The sequence below is a fragment of the Onychostruthus taczanowskii genome, unplaced genomic scaffold (assembly GCF_017590055.1).
Source record: "Onychostruthus taczanowskii isolate IOZ18803 unplaced genomic scaffold, ASM1759005v1 scaffold25, whole genome shotgun sequence".
In the NCBI taxonomy this organism is placed as follows: domain Eukaryota; kingdom Metazoa; phylum Chordata; class Aves; order Passeriformes; family Passeridae; genus Onychostruthus; species Onychostruthus taczanowskii.
In genome coordinates, this window is record NW_024499796.1 from 289,716 (window position 1) to 309,850 (window position 20,135).

The 20,135-nt window shown below is 60.9% G+C and overlaps 3 protein-coding genes across 3 annotated transcripts; 1 reads left to right on the top strand and 2 right to left on the bottom strand.

Annotated features, from left to right (window-relative positions):
• The first annotated feature begins 164 nt into the window (after positions 1-164).
• On the top strand, positions 165-3,363 carry EDF1 (endothelial differentiation related factor 1). Its single transcript, XM_041406545.1, has 5 exons — positions 165-321; positions 462-513; positions 1,493-1,653; positions 2,207-2,300; positions 2,819-3,363. The coding sequence occupies exons 1-5, from the start codon at positions 244-246 to the stop codon at positions 2,878-2,880; spliced, it is 447 nt and encodes a 148-aa protein (XP_041262479.1). The 5' UTR covers positions 165-243; the 3' UTR covers positions 2,881-3,363.
• An 866-nt stretch (positions 3,364-4,229) lies between these two features.
• Positions 4,230-16,914, bottom strand: MAMDC4 (MAM domain containing 4). Its single transcript, XM_041406496.1, has 29 exons — positions 14,972-16,914; positions 14,314-14,427; positions 13,731-13,904; positions 13,395-13,535; positions 12,900-13,045; positions 12,693-12,777; positions 12,325-12,453; positions 11,932-12,078; positions 11,679-11,773; positions 11,263-11,421; positions 10,885-10,969; positions 10,322-10,471; positions 9,890-9,994; positions 9,571-9,702; positions 9,199-9,329; positions 9,001-9,106; positions 8,611-8,727; positions 8,260-8,394; positions 8,019-8,149; positions 7,731-7,947; positions 7,255-7,392; positions 7,034-7,155; positions 6,858-6,948; positions 6,507-6,653; positions 6,082-6,216; positions 5,707-5,834; positions 5,517-5,631; positions 5,210-5,385; positions 4,230-4,647 (listed from the first exon to the last, which is right to left on the bottom strand). The coding sequence occupies exons 1-29, from the start codon at positions 15,015-15,017 to the stop codon at positions 4,606-4,608; spliced, it is 3,639 nt and encodes a 1,212-aa protein (XP_041262430.1). The 5' UTR covers positions 15,018-16,914; the 3' UTR covers positions 4,230-4,605.
• A 793-nt stretch (positions 16,915-17,707) lies between these two features.
• Positions 17,708-19,442, bottom strand: PHPT1 (phosphohistidine phosphatase 1). The gene is made up of 3 exons (XM_041406548.1): positions 19,252-19,442; positions 18,984-19,108; positions 17,708-18,236 (listed from the first exon to the last, which is right to left on the bottom strand). Exons 1-3 carry the CDS (start codon positions 19,391-19,393, stop codon positions 18,144-18,146), a joined length of 360 nt encoding a protein of 119 aa, XP_041262482.1. The 5' UTR covers positions 19,394-19,442; the 3' UTR covers positions 17,708-18,143.
• Between the last annotated feature and the right edge of the window lie 693 nt (positions 19,443-20,135).

A 20,135-nucleotide genomic window follows, 5' to 3' on the forward strand; every position in this document is an offset into this window, starting at 1 on the left:
TGATTGGCAGGTAACTGCGCCTATCAAACGGAGCTGCGTCGCGCCTGGGTGCAGCTAAGCCAACAGTCCGTGCAGGAATCTAAGTCCCGCCTGCTGCGCTCGCGCCTGTCTCCACCTATGAGCGCCTGCTTTTCCTGACGGGCGTGCACCTCGCCCTATCAGCGGCCGTCGCGCGGCCGCGCCCCCGGAGGCGGGCACTGGGCGGTGCCCGGCGGCGGGCGCGGCCCGGGCGGGGTCGGAGCGATGGCGGAGAGCGACTGGGACACGGTCACGGTGCTGCGCAAGAAGGGCCCGAGCGCGGCCCAGGCCAAGTCCAAGCAGGTCAGCGGGGGGAGCGGTGCGGGGCCGGATGCGGGGCCGGATGCGGGGCCGGATGCGGGCGGCAGGCCTGGGCTCGGCGTGGTCGAGGCCACCGCTCCGAGCGGCGCCGCGCTCACCGCGCACCTTCGCTCTTTCCCCAGGCGATCTTGGCGGCCCAGCGGCGCGGGGAGGACGTGGAAACTTCCAAGAAGTGTGGGTATCCCGCGGGGGTCCCGGTCCGGTTTGGGGCGGCTGCCTGGCACGGGGCGAGGAGGCAGACGGCGGCACCGCCCGCCTGGGGCAGGATCCCGGGCTGGGCCGTGCCGGGCGGCCCCGGGAGCCGCCGGGATGGCGCCCCTGGAGCTGCCCCTTAGCTTCTGGATGCCCAGGGCAGAGATCTGCCTGGTTCCTGCAGAGATCTTGGAAGAGCTTTTGTGTTCACAACACTTAAGCTCCCCAGCTTCTTTTGCGAATTTGAATGGCTGCCGATGTTCCTATGGTGCTGCTCTTTAAAAATTCCTTGTTTCTTCTCTGGTGTAAGTTGCTGGGTTCTCTCACTGTAGGGAGGCTAGTCTGATGGTTGGAAGTAGAGAGATGATCCTTGAAGAAGGTTAATCAGCTTTATTGGGACACTGAATGTCAGAGACTAATGTGAGAGAAAGGATTCAAACTAGTGCTTAAATACTATATTTAACGTGAGAGAAAACAATGTTTTTGAAGCTGTCTTTTAGCAAAGCTAACTACAATTAGACTTTACTTATCAAAGATGTCAGAAAATTGGTTAAAAGCTACTTGCTTGGGGTGCCTTATACTGAGCAAGCACAATTCAAGTTCAAGTATTGACCTCTCTGTGCTGCAGCACAAATATTTGTCTGTAGTAAGGTTAGAGCATTAAATCCCCAGCGAAAAGAAGGACTTGTCCTGTCTGGAGGGAAGTTCAGGTGTGAAGTAGGGAAAAGGAAGGGCTCAGCATGGCTAGGTGTGCACAGCACTACGAGCAGGGCTAAGGTTCTCCTGCCTGATGGGCAGGAGAATTGGGTGAGGTCAGTGTTGGTGTGTTAAAATCCTGACAGCGCCCTGGGATCCTGGGCAGCTGAGGGCTTGGGGAAAGTCCTTTGATATTCTCTGGCACAGCTCTGAGCCTTATTTTGTTTGTCCTTGGTTGTTTTTTCGTTCTTGCTTTGAATAACAGGGGCAGCAGGCCAGAACAAACAACACTTCATTACAAAGAACACGGCCAAGCTTGACCGTGAAACAGAGGAGCTGCACCATGATAGAGTTTCCCTGGAGGTGGGCAAAGTGATCCAGCAGGGCCGACAGAGCAAGGGCCTCACGCAGAAGGACTTGGCCACGGTGAGTGGAGCACCTCCAGGTGAGGGTGGGCACCTTTCTGTTCCTCCATGGGCAGCTGCAGTGGGATGGTGTCATGGGCTGGAAGTTTGAGGAATGCAGTATCGCTGGTGTCTGCTGTCCTGGCAGCTTCAGCTGTCTGGGAAAAGTTTTGAGGTTTGTCTGTGCAGCCCTTGAGTCCCAGGCTGGAGGCAGAGCCTGTCTGTGGCTGCTCAGCTGGTGGGAGGCTGCTCCCTTCTTCCTCCCAGCAGCTCACACCAACCCTAGAGCTTTGTACCATCTGGGCTGAGCAGTGTTAGCAGCTCCCTGCTGTCTGAAGGAACAGCAATCCCTGGTGTTCCTATTCCTCCTGAGAAGGAGGGAGGCCAAAGTCCCTTCAGGATGGATGTTACCAGCACTGGGACACTTCAGGGAGGTGCCCGTGGGGATGGAGTCAGCCTGGGAGCAGCACTTTGTCATCTGTCCTGGCATAATGAGCGGCCATTCCTTATCTGTGTGAGTCCTGGGGGCCTGCTGCTGAGCATTGCTGTGTTTGAGACTCATCCTCTCTTTTCAGAAAATCAATGAAAAGCCACAAGTTATCGCTGACTACGAATCAGGACGAGCGATCCCCAATAACCAGGTCATGGGCAAGATCGAAAGAGCCATTGGTGAGTTAAGGGAGACTTCAGAAATACTGCCAGTGCTTGGAGGGGTGGTTTGGGGGAAACTATTTACCTTTTTCCTGTGAGGAACGTTGCTGCCTGGAGTTTATTGTGGGTGTGGTGCCATTAAGTCATGTTCTGATAAAACCTGGATCTGCTGACTGAACCAGAACTGGGAGCTCTTGATCTTTGTCTGCACCTTCAGGCCTCCAGCTGTGCCCTGGGGACCATCCCTGTGTGCTTGCCCCCAAAACCTGTGAGATGCTGAGACCCATGGAAGCCTGATTGCACTTGTAGAAGGATTTTGTGTTTTACTCTCCTGGGCTGGTTCAGATTCCATCCAATTGGGTTTTGTTTGAAGTTGGTCTGGTGCTCTTAGAAACTAAAGTAGGATTCTCCTGAACTCTGGTTCCCCTGCTCTGTTTCTGGATGTTCTCTTCCTTAAGGCTGAATTTGGTGGAAATAAAAGTTACTGTGTGAATGATTGAGTGCTGATGGTGGTGCTCTCCTTTGTCTTATTCCAGGCCTCAAACTGCGTGGCAAGGACATTGGAAAACCGCTGGAAACTGGCCCCAAAGGGAAATGACAACAAAGCCTCGAAATCAGTTTGCTCAGACTGATCTGGTTCTCCTCAACCACTCTGCATATTGCCAAGCTGAACAAGAGGGTTTCAGACTTGCTTTGGGGGGAAATCTGCTGAATCTGTACCTGCTGTAAAAAGGCAACCTTAAAGAAGCAATTTTCCTGATGTTTGTTTTTCCTTGCTCCTTTTCAGAGATTGAGGATCTAAACCCCAAGAAAAAACCCAAACCCTGCCTCTGATTTGCCAGAAAACATGTACATTGTGGTGTTAGCAGCAGCTGATGTTAAGGCACTTAGGGTGGTCTGAAATGTGAGGATTTAATTGAAACAATTTGGGGGATGGGTAAGATATATTATATATAAATAATAATTTGGGAGAGTTGGGGCTTGATCAGAAATCATGACTCAGTCACTGTATCTCAATGAGTTTGGTTTGTTCTTTCCAGCCTGTTTTAAAGAGATCTATAATAAAGTTTGATACCCTTCAGTTGCCCAGGGGAGCTGCTGCATGTGACCAGCTGGTAGTAAATGTTGTGGCTGGGTGTGACTGGAGCTGCATCACCTCTTCCTTCTGGGATTGTAATTAAAGGGATGCCTGGGGTGGCTGGGATGAGGGCCAGCACTGTCACAACCTTCCTGGCTGTGTCACCTCTCCCTGCGTCGCGGATGGTGCAGCTTGGGGCTGGAATCAGTGCTGTGCAGGTGAGGGGAGGCTGTGGGGATCTGCAGAGACATCAGGTGAAGCCTGAGCCCTCTTTGCCCTTCCCCGGCTCTCAGCTCTCTTGGGCCCTCATTTCTGCAAGCTGCACAGGGCTATGGGGATGGTGCTTGGCATGAGGCATCACCTAAGGGGGACACAGCTGGGTGAGAAGGGACAGGCTCTGGTCACAGCCTGGGAAACAGGATGTCCCTCCAGCTGTACATGGGGGCTGGGGGCAGCAGGATACTCATTGTTGTGCAGGGGCTGAACTAGGCTGTGTGTGGGGCTGGGTTTGGAGTTCTCAGCAGTAAGGTGTGAAAGCTGGGGGTGCAGGGTGGGGTCCTGGGCTCGGCTGTGCTGGCTGCAGGGTGGGGGTCCAGTCCCTGAGTCCAGCCTGCACCTCAGCCTGCACTGGGTTTCCCAGTGACCTTTATCAAGTGCATTCACAAGGTGTGTGGGCAGCATGTGGGCATCTGTACAGCAGAGTGGGAGCTGCCTGCTGCCCTCAGGGGAGCTGTGTGATGCCCCACTCTGCCCCCTGCCCTCCCCCCCCCACCACTCACCCTCCCCAAAACCAGCAGAAGCACTGAGCTTCCTCCCCCTGGGGTTTCTTGCTCCCTGGGAGCTCTTCTGCTTTGTCCTGGACATGGAAAGTGGCTCACACCCTCTGCAGCACCCACTGCTCTTCCCAGCTCTGGGGGCCAGGACCCCACACTTCACCCCCCCTTCCATGGCCAGAACTCTGGGTGGGGACAGCCACTGTGAGAACTCCGACTCGTGCCCCCTGCCAAAGCACGGGCGCATTGCTGTGTCTTGTAAGCAAAAAGTTCATGTTACAAACAACACAAACGCTTTTCCGGAGCACTTGGAGGTAGTGATGACAGCGGAGTGTCCCTGGGCGGGGCAGGCTCCCCGGGTCCCCGCTCCCCGGCGCCGGGGGCAGAGAGCAGGCAGCTGATGGAGTGTGGGTTCCTGTCGAGGTGGTCTGCCCAGGGGGGAGCAGGCAATTCCTGCTGCTGGCTGCTAATTTCAAGACTCATCCCCCTCCCGTGGAGATATAATGACCTTGTCCTGTAAAGAAAGGTGAGTGGGAATTGGAGACAAATGCGGGCTGTCTGCTGTGAAACACCAGGATTTCTTCTAGGCTGCAGCAAGGACAATCTGTTTGCCAGCCCACTGTGACCCCAGCAGAGGCACCAAATCCCCAGTGTGCCTAGGGAGCCCCTGGCTGTTGTTTGAGTCCATGCCGGGGCTGGTGGCTCTGCTGCAGATGTCATGGCACCAAATCTGTCCAAGGGACCTGCAGCTTAAGCCACCTTGCACTGAACTGAGTGCTGGCTGAGTGAGGATGAGCCAGGTTTGCTAGACCCCCTTCCCACAGGACTCTGGGGTGGGAGCACACTCAGCTCTTTCCAGAGCAGCTGCCTGGTGGCAGCAGCACTTTTAGGTCAGTCCTACAGCTCAGGGTCACTTGTTTGTCAACAAGCAGATAAGAGGCAGAGCCCTTTGCACCTCCTGTCGCGTTGGCGGAATGCGGGGTCAGGGAGAGCCTGCTGGCATTTGCTGAGCTTTTAGGAAAACGCTGTTTTAGCACAGCTGGGGTAATCAGGGAAGTCCTTCACCCTGCCCTTACATCTCGGAAGGTGATGTTGTCGAAGCCCTGGGAAGTGTTGCTCTCTGTCGGTGTCCTGCTCGCCACCCTTCGCTGTTTCAGCCAGTACCAGCCCCCAGCAGTCACCAGCGCCACAATGACGAGGGCCAGGAGCACACTGAGCGCCACCTCCGCCACGAAACTGCCGGAGGGCTTCTCTGCAGGGGGAGGAAATGCTGTCAGGCTCGACCCATTGCCCAGAGAGCTGCCTCCAGCCTCAGCCCAGCACCCTGGGTTGACCTTTCACAGCCAGAACTGCACACATCCCCCCGCCCCTCCATCCCCGCACCTTCCACTGGGCTCTCCGGGCTGGAATGGCAGCCCATCCTGGTGCTGTACATGATATCATCCAGTGCCACTGTCCCCTCCATCGGCCACCTCCGTGTGGTGATCTCAAAGCTGATCTGCGGGGGAAGGTGAGGTCTGGGGGGCTGATGCACGCCCGAAGAGACCCTGCACCCCAGGGTGGCCCCACTTACCTGGAACTCACTGGGGCTCTGCACGGGCACCACGGCGCCCTGCCAGCCCCGGCTGCGGTGCCCCGCCACGCTCCACACCGCCCGCTGCCCCGCCGTGCCCTGCAGCGTCACCCGCAGCTCCCCACTGGCTGCAAGGAGGGGCACAGGTGTCCTGGCATTACCAGCTGCCCCGAGCCCACAAGAGCCACCGAGCCCTCCCAGCCATGCCATCCTCTACTGGGATGGCAGCTCCCAGAGGGACTGGGCCGTCGCCACTGCCCAGCTGGAATTGAAGCAGAGGGTCTGTGGTCCACAGGTGGGGGGCACTGAGGCCTCCACTCCCATACATGAGGCCCAGGGACCCGTGGACCCCTCCTCCTGCCCTGCAGTGCTCACAGAGGTGCTCCGGGATGTCCATGTGGTACCAGAAGCGTAGGCAGGAGTCGGTGGCTGCGGGCAGGGGTGGGCTCTCCAGCAGGGCACTGGTGCCCCTGGCACCCAGCACGCTGGTGTCAAAGTGCATGTAGTGACCTGGCCAGGCAGGGACAGAGCACAGGGTGTCCCTCAGTCCTGCACCCATTTGTCCCACCCCACTTGTCCCACTCTTACCCCAAACGCCCAGAGTGATGCCTGGAGGACAACACAAACCAGCCCTGTACCTCAGTGCCCTTGGGGCCGAGCTCCCCTCCCAGGTGAAGAGGGGACAGAGATGCTGTGGGGCCAGGCCTCACAAGGTGTACTGGACTGACCCCATCCACCCCCAGCTCTTCTTCCTTGCTCTGGCCATGCCAGGGTTCTCAGGCAGGGATGGTGTTTCCTACCGTTCCTTGTACCCAGGGTGTGATCCTGCTCAGGGCCAGGGTACTTGGCCAGGGTGATCCCACTCTTCCAGCCCCAGGCAAAGCTGTGCAAGCGGGGGTCCGAGGGGCTGCTCCAGCCACAAGTGTCCTGCTCAAAGTCACAGGATGCTGGGAGGAAAGCACGGCTGTGAGACACCCAGTACTACCTGGCAGGAGATGGGGCACCTGGGTGGTACACACCATACCCAGCTTTGGGCCAGGCCAAGCTCAGGGCAGGAACAGGTCTGTCCCTATCCCCATGGCTTACATGCCCCCACAGGTTGTCCCATCCCCCTCTCTGATCCACAGTGCCCCTGTGGGGTGGGATCTCACCTGGCTTGGGACAGGCTCCCACCGACACGTGCAGGTCATCCAGTGCAATGTATCCGTGGTCACCCCCAGCTCCCACTGCCTCAAACACCACCTGGGCAGGGTGACATGCTGAGGCTGGCAGCCTCCATGCACCCCTCATCACCTCCAGCTGCCCCCAGCACCCTGCCCTGTCTCACCTGCCAGTCACCAACGGGCTGGACAGTGACATGGCTGCGGTGCCAGTTGCTCCCTTCCATGGTGCTCATACTCATAACCTTCTTCCTCACCCTGCTCTGCTCCACGAACACCCTAAGGAAGCCTGCCCAGGGCACCCAACATGGAGGAGGGGTCCAGGGCTGTGTGGGGCTCCCACCCATCTGGAGGTGCCCCCAGGGGTCTCAGGGCAGGTGGTGCTCACCTGGAGTCCCAGCACTCAGCTGGTACCAGAAAGCCAGGCACTGGGTGGACACAGAGGACGGGTAGGGCTGGGAGGTGAGGACAGCCATGTGCCCTGCAGGCAGGGAGACCCTGCCCGTGTTCACCACCATGTAATGGCCTGGAGGAGAGAAGCCCCTGTGCTGTGACCCCTGCCCACCCTGCTGGGGAGCACTAGGGGACAACTGGGGCTGGGTTTCCCCCCCAGGTCAAGGAGTCTCCCCAGCCTGGGAACCTCCCCAGGATTAGGGAGCCCTGGGGCTGGGAGACTCTGCATTTGGGGAGTTCCAGGGTTGGGAAGCCCTGTGCAGTATTGCCTTCTCATCCTGGGGAGGGCAGGGCAGGCATGACACAAGGAGAGCAGGCAAGGCTGGCGTGAGGTACAGGCAGGACACTCAGCACAGGCAGGGGGGACACTCAGTGCAGCAGGGAAGCAACAGGGCTGCCACGGCCCTGTACCTGCGGCGGTGCCGGTGGTGTGGTCGGCCACAGGGCCAGCGGTGGTGCCAGTGCTGTTGCTCTGTCGCTGCCAGGTGCCCTTTCCGCTGGCTGCCAGCCCACAGTCCTCCGCCTCGAAGGAGCAGGAGAGCTTGGCCCCACAGGCTCCTGCTGTCTGCGTGATGTCGTCTAGCCCCACGTCCCCCAGGAAACCATCGTGCAGCACCTCGAAAGCCACCTGCCCCCAGGCAGCGGTGTCAGACACGCTGTGCCCTGCTGGTGCCAGGGACACGGGGGCCCGGTCCTCACCTGGTACCGCTGCTGGCCCGTGGAGGGCAGTGTTGCCCATGCCCGGTGCCAGATGCTGCCCTGGGTTCCTCGGCGGGTCCACAGCACCACCTCCTCCCCTCCCTCTGGCCACAGCTTGAGGTTCAGGGTACCTGTGCAGAGGGGGCATGGGGGCAGCCATCCCACAGCCCTTGGGGACCCCACTGTCCTCAGAGTGGAGCCAGGCTGGGGCAGCCCTGGGAGGATGCCATGGGGCACGCACCAATTTGTGGGCCGGCCAGACGGTACCAGAAGGAGAGACAGCGTGGGGCAGCGGCCGGCTCCTGGCGGGAGGTGAGGAGCTGGGCCCGCTGCCCATGGCTCCATGGCACAGAGCAGTCCACGGACAAGAAATAGCCTGAATGTCAGGGACAGCCAGGGTGGAGGGTTCATGATGTGAGTGTTCCACATCACCCACAGCCCAGATCTGGGTGCTCCCAGCCTGCCCTAGGTGAGCTTGCTCCGTAGGCATGGGGCTGCTGAGAGTGTACAAGGCATGTCTTGGCCCTGGGGATTGAAGGCTATGGGATGCCCTGGGCTCCTGGGTTCCCCCAAAGAGCAACCAGCCCCTTACCTGAGCCAGTGGTGTGGTCAGAGCCCTGTCCCTGCCCTGTGCTGTGGACCCATTTGAAGTCACTGGACAGATCCTGGTACCAGCCACACATGCCTCTCTCAAAGTTGCAGGACAACTCTGGCCAGAGAGGTGACAGTATAGAGGTGGAAAGGGGTAAGGCATCACAAAAGCAAATGGGTCCCCCAGAGGTCCCTTTCCCCCTGCTCCCCTGCCCCATTCCCCAAGTTTATCCCATGCAGGGGTCCCAGGGCAAGGCAGGATATGTGCTTGGCCCTGGCCCTCGGCCTTGTGCACCATGGTCCTGCTCTTGGACAGAGTGACAGCCACCAGGCAGCCCCCATGGAAAGGGTGTGGGGTCACCCTCCCTGCCCACACACCCCTGGGCCATACCTGCAGCTGTGGGAGACACCGTGTTGAGGTAGCACTGCTCAAATGTCACGTTGTCAACACTGACACTCGCCGAGCCCTGGAGATCCACGAGTGCCAGCAGCTCGACCTGGGGGCAGCAGCCATGAGCCTGGGGTGCCCAGCAGCACTGGCACTGTCCCACTGAAAGCCCCCAGGCTGGTCCCTGTGCATCCAGCACACCTGAAAAGGCCGGCTTCTCTCCCCCAGAGAGACACGGACACGACCCCCAGTTGTGCTGCCACGATGTTGTGTCTGCCAGACCAGCTGGGTGGTGCCAGTGGTGTGATCTGTTACACTGATGGAAAGGAAGCCTGGAACAAGAGGTGGTGCAGAGACTGTGGACACCCAAAAACCCTGGCCACCCTGTGGGAGCCATCCATGGCACCAGCCCATGGTCACGGGGTGCAGGCACACAGACAGGGACACAGACACCCCAGCTCCAGGATGATGTGATGGGGCAAAGCATGGTTGGGAGAGGCAGCAAAGGCAGGTGGGCATGGGGGTCTGGGAGCAGGAAGCAGGCAGGGCACCCTGGGGTGGGCAGGAGGTTACCTTGGGGGTCACTGTGGATGTGGTAGCTCATCTCCATGGTGCAGGCAGGGCCAGAGGGGCCCAGCAGAGGCGATCGTGCCTTCGCAGGACCCACCATCTGTCCTTCTCCTGTCTGAAGGGCCAGGAAAGTCCCTGGGCACAGAAACACTCTGTGAGGTGAGGACTGGGGTCCCACATCTCTGGTAGCACCCCCAGCCCAGCATCCTGCCTGGGCATCATCCCCCGTTGTGCAGTGGCACGCACTGGGAGTCCTTGCTCTGGGGGCTCCCGTGGTGCTGAGCACTGAAGAGCATTGTCTGGGTGGTGAGAACAGCCTCACCTGTGAGGAAGATGTCAGATTCAGCGACCTTCTGCAGACCCCAGCGCAGCCGCCCCACGCTGACATCATGCCAGCCCCCAGTCCCTGACTCGAAGGTTGTTGTCCCTGCAAAGTCAAAGGATCCCAAAATCCCAGAATGGTTTGGGTTGGAAGGACCTTAAAGCTCATCTTATTCCACCACTCTGCCACGGGCAGGGACACCTTCCACTATCCCAGAGTGCTCCAAGCCCTGTCCAACCAGCCTTGGACACTTCCAGGGATGGGACAGCCACAGCTTCTCTGGGCAACCCAAAACTCCAGGCTCAGTCTTGCCAGGCCATTGTCCTCCCAGGGGCTGTGCAGGCACACAAGTGTCCCAGCCATGCCAGCCCAGGGGTGCCTGGTCCCCTCCACTGCTGGGGTAGTGGTGCAGGTGCCTGCCTTGGCTCTCACCACAGCGCTTCTCGTCGGAGCCATCGGCGCATGTGTCAGCGAAGTCGCAGGCCAGCTCTGCGGCGATGCACTCCCCGCTGTCACAGGCCACCTCGTCTGCTGCGCAGAGGCCGGCGCCTGCCTGGCTCGGCAGTGTCACCACAGGCTTCTCTGATGGTGAAACACCCCAGGATGGAGAGCAGTGGTGAAAGGCCCAGCAACAGCACCAGTGTCAGCCCTTCAAACCGTGCCCCATGTCCCCAAGCATCTTCCTGGCTCTCCGTTTCCCATCCCATCCTGTCCCATCCCAGCCCAACCTAGTTGCCACCAGCTAGGTGGTCCAGGGCCTAGTAAGAGCTGCCTGTGTGACACGTTTTGACACAGAAGATAGAGTGTTAAAGCCACAGGACAGACACCAGCACCCCAGGACAAATATTTGCTGTGCTGCACCCAGGATGGTCCCTGAGATGAGCAGAGGGACAGGCAGACCATGCCTGTCCTTTAGGCATGGTGCCATGGGTGCAAGACACCTGTGACAGCTGCCAACACTGGAGCAGGGTGAGGGACACTGCCCACCAGCTCACCCTGCTCCTTCACACAGCCCTGAGACAGGATCAGGTCATCGATGGCCACGGTCCCCCCGCTGCCAGCCACCCCCTCAATCAGCACCTGCAGGAAAGCACCGTGTCAGAAACATCAGCAAGGGGTCATGCACAATATTGCAGGGATTAGGGTGACACCAGGGAGCCATGGGATTGGGAGCCAGAACCTGTCATGGACTGGCTCACATTTTCCCCAGGAAGGGACTCAGTGGGAGCAGGGGCAATGCTGTGGCTGACAGGGGTGCACAGCATGGGCTGGCATGGCCACAGTGGGCTTGGGGGGTGGTGCTGCCCCTGTATGCAGCTGTGGTCCCGGACCCCAGGGGCACCCCAGCTCCCCCCAGCACAGCAGCAGCCCACCTTGAAGGGATCCATCACGTTGAAGTCCACTCTCTCCCGGACCCAGCAGCTGCCCAGGTCTCCTGTCCTTTCCCTCATCAGGTGCTTGGTAGAGTTGGTCACATAGGAGATGCTGAGGTTGCTGGTAGCTGAGCCATGGAGGTGACAGTACAGCACGAGCTGGGGATTGGGGGCAGGGTGAGCCCTTAGGGCAGGGGCACACAGCCCCCTGCATCCCACAGAGGGGCTATGAGGAGCTCAGAGCTCCCAATGGGCACCAGAGATGTCACCAAACTACCCCCAAAAACCTGATGCCCATCCCCAGCAAGGGCCAACCACAGCCCAGCCCTGCCTGAGGGTCCCCAGAGTTGGGAACCCATCTCCTGTCACGACTATGCCCACGTGAGCTGTGACATGAGTTCCCAGCTGTGACTCACAGAACAGGAGTTGGTGGCTTGGAAGGTGGGGCTGCTGAGCTGAGCTGTGCCACCAGTCTGTGCAGTGGGGTCACTGCTCACATGGAGGAAAAAACCTGCAGGAGATGCTGGAGCTGAGTGGAGCCAGGCATATGTGTGGGTGCAGGACACCGCTGTCCTGGCACAGCCTTGAGCAGAGCCCTGGCGTGTGTCATTCCAGGGCACATCCCCCTGCGGTGGGGCTCCCCTGGGGCACTGGTGCCCCACCACGTACCAGCCCTGCTGTTGTTGCTGTGGTCCCGAGTGGGAATGCTGTAGGAGGTGCCCAGGTTCAAGCTCGTGTTCCTGTCCCACACTGGTGGCCCAGCCACCGTCTCCCAGCCACAGAGATCATAGTCAAAGGAGCAGCGGGTGAAGTTCTCTGTCAGAAGAAGGGACAGCAGTGACACAGAAACTGTCCCAAGGTCCCAGCCCTCCCTTGGACGGGTCCCAGCCCTCCCTTGGACAGGCTGATGCCACCCCTCTGCAAAACCTCAGGGTCATTTTGCCCTCCTGGCGAGGGGCAGAACTGGCTGGGCCCCTGGCAGCCCAGAGCACAGCTTTGCCCCACCAAGGCAGACCCTCAGCCCCTCTGCAGGACTCCTCCCCGGGGCCGGGGGATGCTCACTGCACTGCGCCGCGCCCTCGTCCGAGTTGTCCCCGCAGTCGTCGGTGCCGTCGCAGAAACGACGCTGTGCCAGGCAGGAGCCACGGTGGCAGCGGCTCTCCTGGGCCCCGCAGGCCTGCTGCCCAGCCTCTGGGGTGGGGGGACACATGTCAGCCAGTGGCTGCTCCCACAGGGACATGGTGTGCACTGCCACGTCATTCCTTGGGGTGGCTCAAGGGACAGGTTTTCACTGCCCACCTCATGCTGGCCAGGCCGTGGTGCCCCAAGACAATTTGGGAGCACCGAGCGATGGGAGAGCTCCCCTGGGTTTTGCACCCCACCCCCTTCCCAAAGATCCCAGCTCACAATCCAGCAAATGTGGGACTCACCTGGTAAGCCACAGTTCCTGAACATGATGTCATCAAGTGCCACCTCTGCCCTGCAGGTGGGTGGTTGTGTCAGAGAGAAGATGAGCTGTGATGGGAGGATGAGGATGGCATGAGCTGCCCAAGCCAGGTCTCAGAACATTGCCCAGCTCCTCTGATCCCAGTTTATGGGGACAGTGCCCGGGTACCAAGGTACCAACACTGTCTCACCTGGAACTGCTCCACGATCCGTCCGGGGTAGGCAACCAGCTGGTGCCAGCCCTCACTGCTGCGCTCAGGGCTCTGCCACAGCTCCACCACCTCATCCTTGTGTGCCACAGCCAGGCGCAGCACCGGCCGCTCTGTCTGGTTCAGCCCTGAGGGAAGCCCCAAAAGTGCCCTTGGTACAGGGCAGCCTGGGGTACCCAAAGGAACGAATGGAGCCCTGCCAGCTCTGTGGGCTGGAACTGGGACCCACAGGTCCCACCAGCTCTGTGTGTGGAGCGTGGAAGAGCAAACAGGATGGCAAGGACCCATCTCAAGGTGGTTCTGTTCCTGCCACAGGAGCAGATGGCCCCATTCCTCCCCACTGCCTCCCATGCCTGTGGCCCCATTCCTACTCACTGCCCAGTGAGTAGGAATGGGGCCACATTCCTCCCCACTGCCTCCCATGCAGATGGCCCCATTCCTACTCACTGCCCAGTAGCCGATGCTGCCTGTGCCCACCTTGGGTGCTCTCACAGCTCCCTGAGAGGTGATACCAGGTTCTGATCTCACACGTGGCAGCTGCTTCCCGCATCTCTGGTGACCTGAGCCAGGCTGTGGCCGCGGTCTTTGCTGGGGGGGACATGGTCACCAAGAACCAACCTGGAGAGGGCAGAAAGCAGAGCGGGGGCTGCAGCCCCGTGGGGTGGCACCAGACCTGTGCCAGCACTACTCCTACCCCTCCACGGGTGTGCTCCCTCCCCTGCACCCTACAAAGATAGGTGTTCTGGCACCCCGACTCCAGTGGAGTGGTGCTGTGGGTGGCCAGAGCCTGCTCACCAAGCAGATCCCACTTACCCAGGTCAGTGCCCACGGTGTGGTCTGAATGAGGCCCCATGCCCCACATGGCCAGGCTGGCCCGGCCTCGCACCCATCCATACGTCGAGGTGCCCACATCCTGCCAGCCACAGTCACTGTCCTCGAAGTCACAGGTGAAGGGGGTGCCCAGCACTGCTGAGCCCCATAGGTACCCTGAAGGTGGGCAGATGGGGGTCAAGGCAGGTTTGTGCCCACCCCAGGGAACTGCACCCATCCCAGGCGGCTGCATCTACCGAGGGGACCTGTACCTACCCCAGGGACCTGTGGCCAGCCTAGGGGACCTGCACACAGCCTGGGATCCTGCACCCACCTGGCAGACTCACCTCCACCCAGGCAACCTGTGTTCACCCTGAACACCTGCACGAGGGACCTGCCCCTACCCTGTGGATCTGCACCCACCCCAGGGTACTGTACCAATCCTGGGGGACCCTGCATTCATCCTGGGCACCAGCACCACCCCAGGGACCTGTACCCACAACACCCCCCACTACATAGCTTGCTCTCCACCCCAGGAGCAGGGTCTGAGGGTGTGTCTGGGGGTCTGGGGAGTCTTAGCACCCACCACACTGGTTTTCATCCGAGCAGTCACTGCAGTCACAGACGAAGTTGCAGAGCTGCTCAGCTGCGCTGCTGCAGCTGTTGACAACCACGGATCCACTGGGGAGGACGGTTCTGGCTATGAGAGAGACAATGGGGCTGAAAACCCACAGGGAACTAAGCACGGTGCCCGCAGCAGGAGATGGAGGGCATGCATGACCTGCAGGTGACATTTGCCTGGGCACCTCGGTTTGGGACCCTGCTGGGGAAGGTCCTGAGCTCTCAGCAGCATCTTTGCCTGGACGACCTCCCTGTCACTGTCCTGGCACTCCACATCTCACACTGCCACCTCCCACCGTCAGCCTTGGGGTGCCAGAGCCTGCCGGGGCACTGACTCTGCTATATCACACCCGTGCTTCGAGTCCCAGCCCCCTTTTTGGAAGAAACAGGAATATCTGGACGTTTTCTGTCCCACGCTGAACAAAGCCACTGGTGACCCCCATCCCGGTGCTGAGGGCTCCAGCACCCTCTCACCCTGGGAACTCCGGGCTGAATTCAGCAACAGAGCCCAGTGGGTGGCCCAGTGCTGGGGCAAACTGCTGTGGAGGACCAGAGTGGAGCAGCCAGCACAGAGGTCCCTTCCCTCCAGCGACACAACCCCCGCCCGTGTCGGCAGAGCTCACCCAGCAGCATCAGGAGGGCCAGCATCGCCTGCCTGCCTGCAGCCATCCCGGCCACCGCCACGGTAAAACGGAGCTGGAAGAGGCCACACTGGGAGCCCCGGGCTGGAATGTGCTCCCCTGGAGCTGCCTGCGTTGGACTTCGGCCCCGCTGTTATCAGCCCCCTGGCCAGGCAGTGGGTTTATGGCCAGGCTGTCCTGACTGGGACAGGCAGCGCGATCCTGTCAGCAGCACTGCCGGCACCTCAGCAGCAGCTGGAGCCGGGTGCCCCATGGAGACCTTCGGCGTTTCCCCACTGAACCTCTCTTCTTCAGCCCGTTTTCCACGCAGAACAAGACGGTGGGTGACACTGACTGGGATGGGGCACAGCCCAGTGGAATGTGTTGGCTTGCTGTGGGATGAGGACACTTCCTGCAGAGCCAGAGATGCTGCCAGCCCTGTGGGGAAGCTGGCACCTCTGCCAGGGATATGGGGGCTCTGCCAGTCCCTGTGCATAAGGAGAGTGGGAGACTTTGGGTGCAGGGTTGGCAGTGGGCTGCACTCTGGCCAGCGAGAACAGCTGAGCTGGGAGTCAGCTGTATCTCCAATATTCCATCTCACTCTGCGCTCTGGCAGTGGGAAGTCATTCCCTCTTGTCTTGTCACTCCAAGCTCTTGTCCCTAGTCCCTCTTCAGCTCTCCTGGAGCCCCTTTAGGCACTGGAAGGGGCTCTGAGGTCCCCCTGGAGCCTGAGGATCCCAAGATGCTATCAGGAGGAGCCAGCCTTCACCCTACCTGCTCCGCTCCAGCTGGCAGGAGCATCTCAGCACCCAGCTCATGAATGCCGAGGGGTGAAGGGGCACAGCTCCAGGGTCACAGCCAGGTCAGTCCTGGGGCAAAACATTCCTGGCAGAGCCCCAGCAAGGGCTGAGCCTGGAAGAAGCACAGCTTGGCAGCCAGAGCCCACAGATCACCACCAGTGTTGCCTGGCGATGGCAACTACTGACCCCACTGGTTTCCCTACCTGGGCAGAGGAAGAAGAGCCTGCTACCCCACAGGACCCCTCTCCCCTCTGCTGCCACAGTCCCCTGAGAGGGGCCCCATCGAGCAGATCCTTCCACTGAGCCAACGGCCTTGGAAGGCAGATTGCAGCGGGATTGCATCAGGGGCAGTAAAACACAGGCTCAGCTCCTTCCCCCAGTGCCAGCCAGGCCCAGTGACGACCAGCAGTCCCACATCATCCAGTCCAGGCATGCTGGAGGGCAGGAGCCCTGCCCAGGAACCTTGGCAGCACCAAGCTGGCCACTGGCACAGTAGCCACTGGCCTCCTGGGTGCCACGGGCAACGCCTCTCTCACAGATCTGACCCCTCCCCTGTGCACTAGGGATGCTGGTGCTCCCAGTACGAGATGTGGACATACTGGAACAGATCAAGTGATGATGATCACAGTATAGCACAGAATGGAAGGCATGACAGGAGGTCACCTCATCCCACCCCTCTGCTCCACAAGGGCTCCCTGGAAGATGTGTCCAGATGATTTTTGAGTATCTCCACAGAAGGATATTCCCTGATGATGATGAGGGGACTGCACCTCCCACAAGGAGAGGTGTAGGAGAAGGTGTAGGGGGATGGCACCCAGGTAAGCCCTGGCAGGAGGGTGCAGGGAGCCAACCCTTCGAGCAGGGAGTGTCCCAGTAAGGACTGAGACAAGAACAAAGCAAGAACAGCAAATGTCACTTAAAAGAAAAACCTTTTTTTTTTTTCCTGTGAGGGCTGGTAAAACGAGAGCAGACTCCCAAGCTGCTGGGAAGTTGGGGAGATTCTCAAACCCCACCTGGTCACAGCTTCCCACAGCCTAATTCTAGACCAGAATCATGGAACTCCCTATGTTGGAAGGGACCCACAAGGACTGTCGAATTCAATTCCTGAGTCTGCACAGCACATCTCAGCAATCCCACCACGATGGACCAACTAGGTGGTGGGGAAGCTAGGCCAGTGGATGGACAGGACATCCCAGAGGTGCCTCCAAGCTCCACAACCCAGTGACTTGCAGGTTTGCAGCTGACTGTGTGACTTCTGGATAACATTCCCCCCAGCACAGGGGAGAGTCACACCTTGCAGGATGGAGGATGAGGCACAGCAGAGCCATGTTTTTGCCTGTGAAACTCATCCCCCTACTGTGAGCTTCCTTTGGAGTTTGGGCACAGGTTGAGCTTCTGCAGGTTGAGCTGACCCTGCATGCCTCTGGACACAGAGGAAGGAGCCCACATCCCTGAAGGCAAGAGGCAGAGGCAGCAGCAGGGAGCATGCACGGTGAGTCTGACAATGAAATGGGGCTGGGACTGGGTTGGGAGAATCCTCCAGCCCCAGCCTCACGTAGGACAGCGACTGAACCAACCCAGCCTACACATCTCCCTGGCGTTCTCCAGGCACTGAAGCCTCCAGCAGCTTCTCCCAGTCTCCCTCTACTGCTCCTCACTTGAAAGCACAAGCAGGGAGAATCCCTGGGAAATTCTGAGGTGGTCCTGGGTGGCTGGAGGGATGAAGTCAGGGAGGATGGATGCTCTTCCTCAAGGTGTGACCACGTGCCAGAGGGACAATGGCCATATTCTTCCCAATCATGTTCCCAGGTAGCTCAGTTTCCTCCCCGCAGGAGATGGGGCTGGTCTCTCCCCCAGGTCCATCCTGCCTTTCCCTCTCCCAGGCCTGGGCATTGCTTTCCTCTCTCCTGCCTCAACCCTTTCCAAGACAAATCCCGATACACTTCCTGCTGTTCCCACCCCAGACTCTGCCTGCTCCCATGCCAGGCTCCTAGGCCAGGCCCCCCTCAAGGGGCGGATAACCTGGGGGGGTCCCTTCCACTGTCAACAGGCACAACCTGGAGCTGGGAAGGAGCAGCCGAGCCGTGAGCAGCTGTGCTCCTCTGACGACTTTAATTCTCACAGATACACGTGGATGAGCCTCTGGCACCAGGAGGCTGGGGCAGAGCAACCACTGGCTTCACCAGCTTTGCCATGCCAGGGAGGTGGGAGCACCTGGCACGGGGACAGTCCGGTGATAGCGGAGAATGGGGGAGTCCAACACAGAGGAAAATCAGGAGAGCCTGGAGCACGGCCGAGCATGGGGAGCCTGCTGCCACCACCCTGGTGCTGCGTACAGCTGTGCCAGTTCTCGGCTGGCACCACAGACAGAGGAGTCAGTACCCTTCATCTGCCCAGGTGATCTCATAGTCGGGGTACTCAGCCTTCAGCTTCTCTGTGGTCACAGCGTGGTCAGCTCGTCCAAAGCCCTGCATAGGAAAAGAGGGTTCCCAAGGAGAGCTGGTGGGAACTTGCAAGGAAGCCTGGCAAATCCCCAGGGCAGCTCTGGCAGACCCCAGCAGCAGAGAGGCCACAGAGCCTGTGCCAGCCCCTCCTGACTCCAACTGCTGCTGGTGTTGCACGCAGCAAGAGGACAGTGCCACCCTGAGGCTGGGAAAGCTACGCGCCCAGGGACCACCACCCTGCCCTGGTCCCAGCTGGGCTCTGCACTCAACACCCAGTACAGCAGGCGCTGCAGCACAGCACTGGGATGGGATCAGCATCCAGGGACCCACCATGACAGTGATGTCCCCGAGGGTACCTCCAGTCACCCTTACAAGGCCCCTACAGCACCTGACACTCCTGCAGGAACACCCTCAGGACACACAAAGTGGAGACAGGGTTCTTGTGCAGCCCAATTGCCCCTGGCAGCACCCAGCGCTGGGTACAGCCACTGTACCCATGGGACCTCCGGGGACTCTGGGTGTGTGGCAGCCCCACAGGCAGCTGCTGGGGGCTTCATGGGGTGACCCTGCTTTGGCCAAGCACTGTTCACCCGAAAGGGCCCTGCGAAGTCTCCCCTCCCTCGGGCACTCGGGAGAACGCCCGGGAGCGCCGCCCCGCTCACCCCTTCCACCCCCGAGGGGATGCGATGCCGCCTCGGCCGCCGCCAGTGGGACCCACACCGCGAAGGGAGATGCCGCGTCCACGCGTGGGCCCCCCCGGCTTGCGCTTACCACCGAGTACCCGTAGACGTGGATCTTCCTCTCCTCGGGGCGGTGGGACAGGCGGCCGCCGCCGAGGCACTCGCAGCTCAGGCCGTGCCGCGCCAGCTCCTCCGCGGTGCGCTCGAACAAGTCGGCTGCAGGGAGGGAGCGGGGGTGGCGCGGGGACCCCCGCCTCAGCCGCCGCCCCGTGACGGGCAAACCCCCGCCCGCCCCCGGGGCCCGCGGCCCCTTCCATCGGCACCCTGGGCCACAGCCCCGCACTCCCGGCGCCCCTCACCGTGGTACTCGGCCCAGCCGTGGCCTCGCACGACGTCCTTGGGGGGCGCGCCGGCCTCGCGCACCCGGACCAGCACGTACTTGAAGACACCATCGCCATCGATCTGCACGTCCGGCACCCGCGACAGCGCCGCGCCCGCCATCGCTGCCGCCGCGCGCCGCGCCCGCCTCCTCCGCCCAGCGTCCAACCAGCGCCCGCCCTCTGCCCGTGTTCCCGCCTCCTCCGCCCAGCGTCCAACCAGCACCCGGCCCCTGCCCGTGTTCCCGCCTCCTCCGCCCAGCGTCCAACCAGCACCCGGCTCCTGCCCGTGTTCCCGCCTCCTTCGTCCAGCGTCCAACCAGCACCCGGCCCCTGCCCGTGTTCCCGCCTCCCCCTCCCGGCGTTCAAGCAGCGCTCGCGGAGCCAGGCCCCGCCCACAGCTGGCGCGGGGTCCCGCCGGGCAGCGGCTGTGGCGGTGGAGGTTGGTGCCGGTGCCGGTGCCGGTGCCGGCGGTGGGATCCACAGCGGGGAGCAGGGCCGGGCAGGGCGGCGCGGGCGCCCTGGGTGACGGGCCTTGGCCACGACCCCGGCTCTGCCTCGCCTTCCCTGATCCCCGCCACGGTCACCCTTCACTGGCGATTACGCCCGACCCCGGTCAGAGCCCCCCCGCCCCCCCCGCGGATCCCTCACCGCGGTCGCTCCCCCCCTCCCCCGGCAGCGTCCAGGGGCCCCCCAGCCGTGCCCCGCCCTGTGCCCAGAGCCCGCGTGGGATCCCAGGGCCCCCCAGCACCTGAGGCTCCCGCAGTAACACGCACAGGCTGCACAGACACGGTGGGACACGGTCCTGGTGCAGCCCAGTCCCAGGCGCTGGGTGCGGCCGCTGCGGGACCCCCGGTGCTGAGGGG

Coding starts and splice junctions, on each gene's coding strand:
- MAMDC4 (XM_041406496.1), bottom strand. CDS start 15,017: ATGGCTGCAGGCAGGCAGGCGATGCTGGCCCTCCTGATGCTGCTGG. Junction 11,422..11,678: donor AAGCCACCAACTCCTGTTCT/GTGAGTCACAGC, acceptor CCCAATCCCCAG/CTCGTGCTGTACTGTCACCT. Junction 6,217..6,506: donor CACCCTGGGTACAAGGAACG/GTAGGAAACACC, acceptor CTGCCTGGCCAG/GTCACTACATGCACTTTGAC.
- PHPT1 (XM_041406548.1), bottom strand. CDS start 19,393: ATGGCGGGCGCGGCGCTGTCGCGGGTGCCGGACGTGCAGATCGATGGC. Junction 19,109..19,251: donor CGGCTGGGCCGAGTACCACG/GTGAGGGGCGCC, acceptor CCCTCCCTGCAG/CCGACTTGTTCGAGCGCACC. Junction 18,237..18,983: donor ACGTCTACGGGTACTCGGTG/GTAAGCGCAAGC, acceptor TTTCCTATGCAG/GGCTTTGGACGAGCTGACCA.
- EDF1 (XM_041406545.1), top strand. CDS start 244: ATGGCGGAGAGCGACTGGGACACGGTCACGGTGCTGCGCAAGAAGGGC. Junction 322..461: donor CCCAGGCCAAGTCCAAGCAG/GTCAGCGGGGGG, acceptor CTCTTTCCCCAG/GCGATCTTGGCGGCCCAGCG. Junction 1,654..2,206: donor CGCAGAAGGACTTGGCCACG/GTGAGTGGAGCA, acceptor CTCTCTTTTCAG/AAAATCAATGAAAAGCCACA.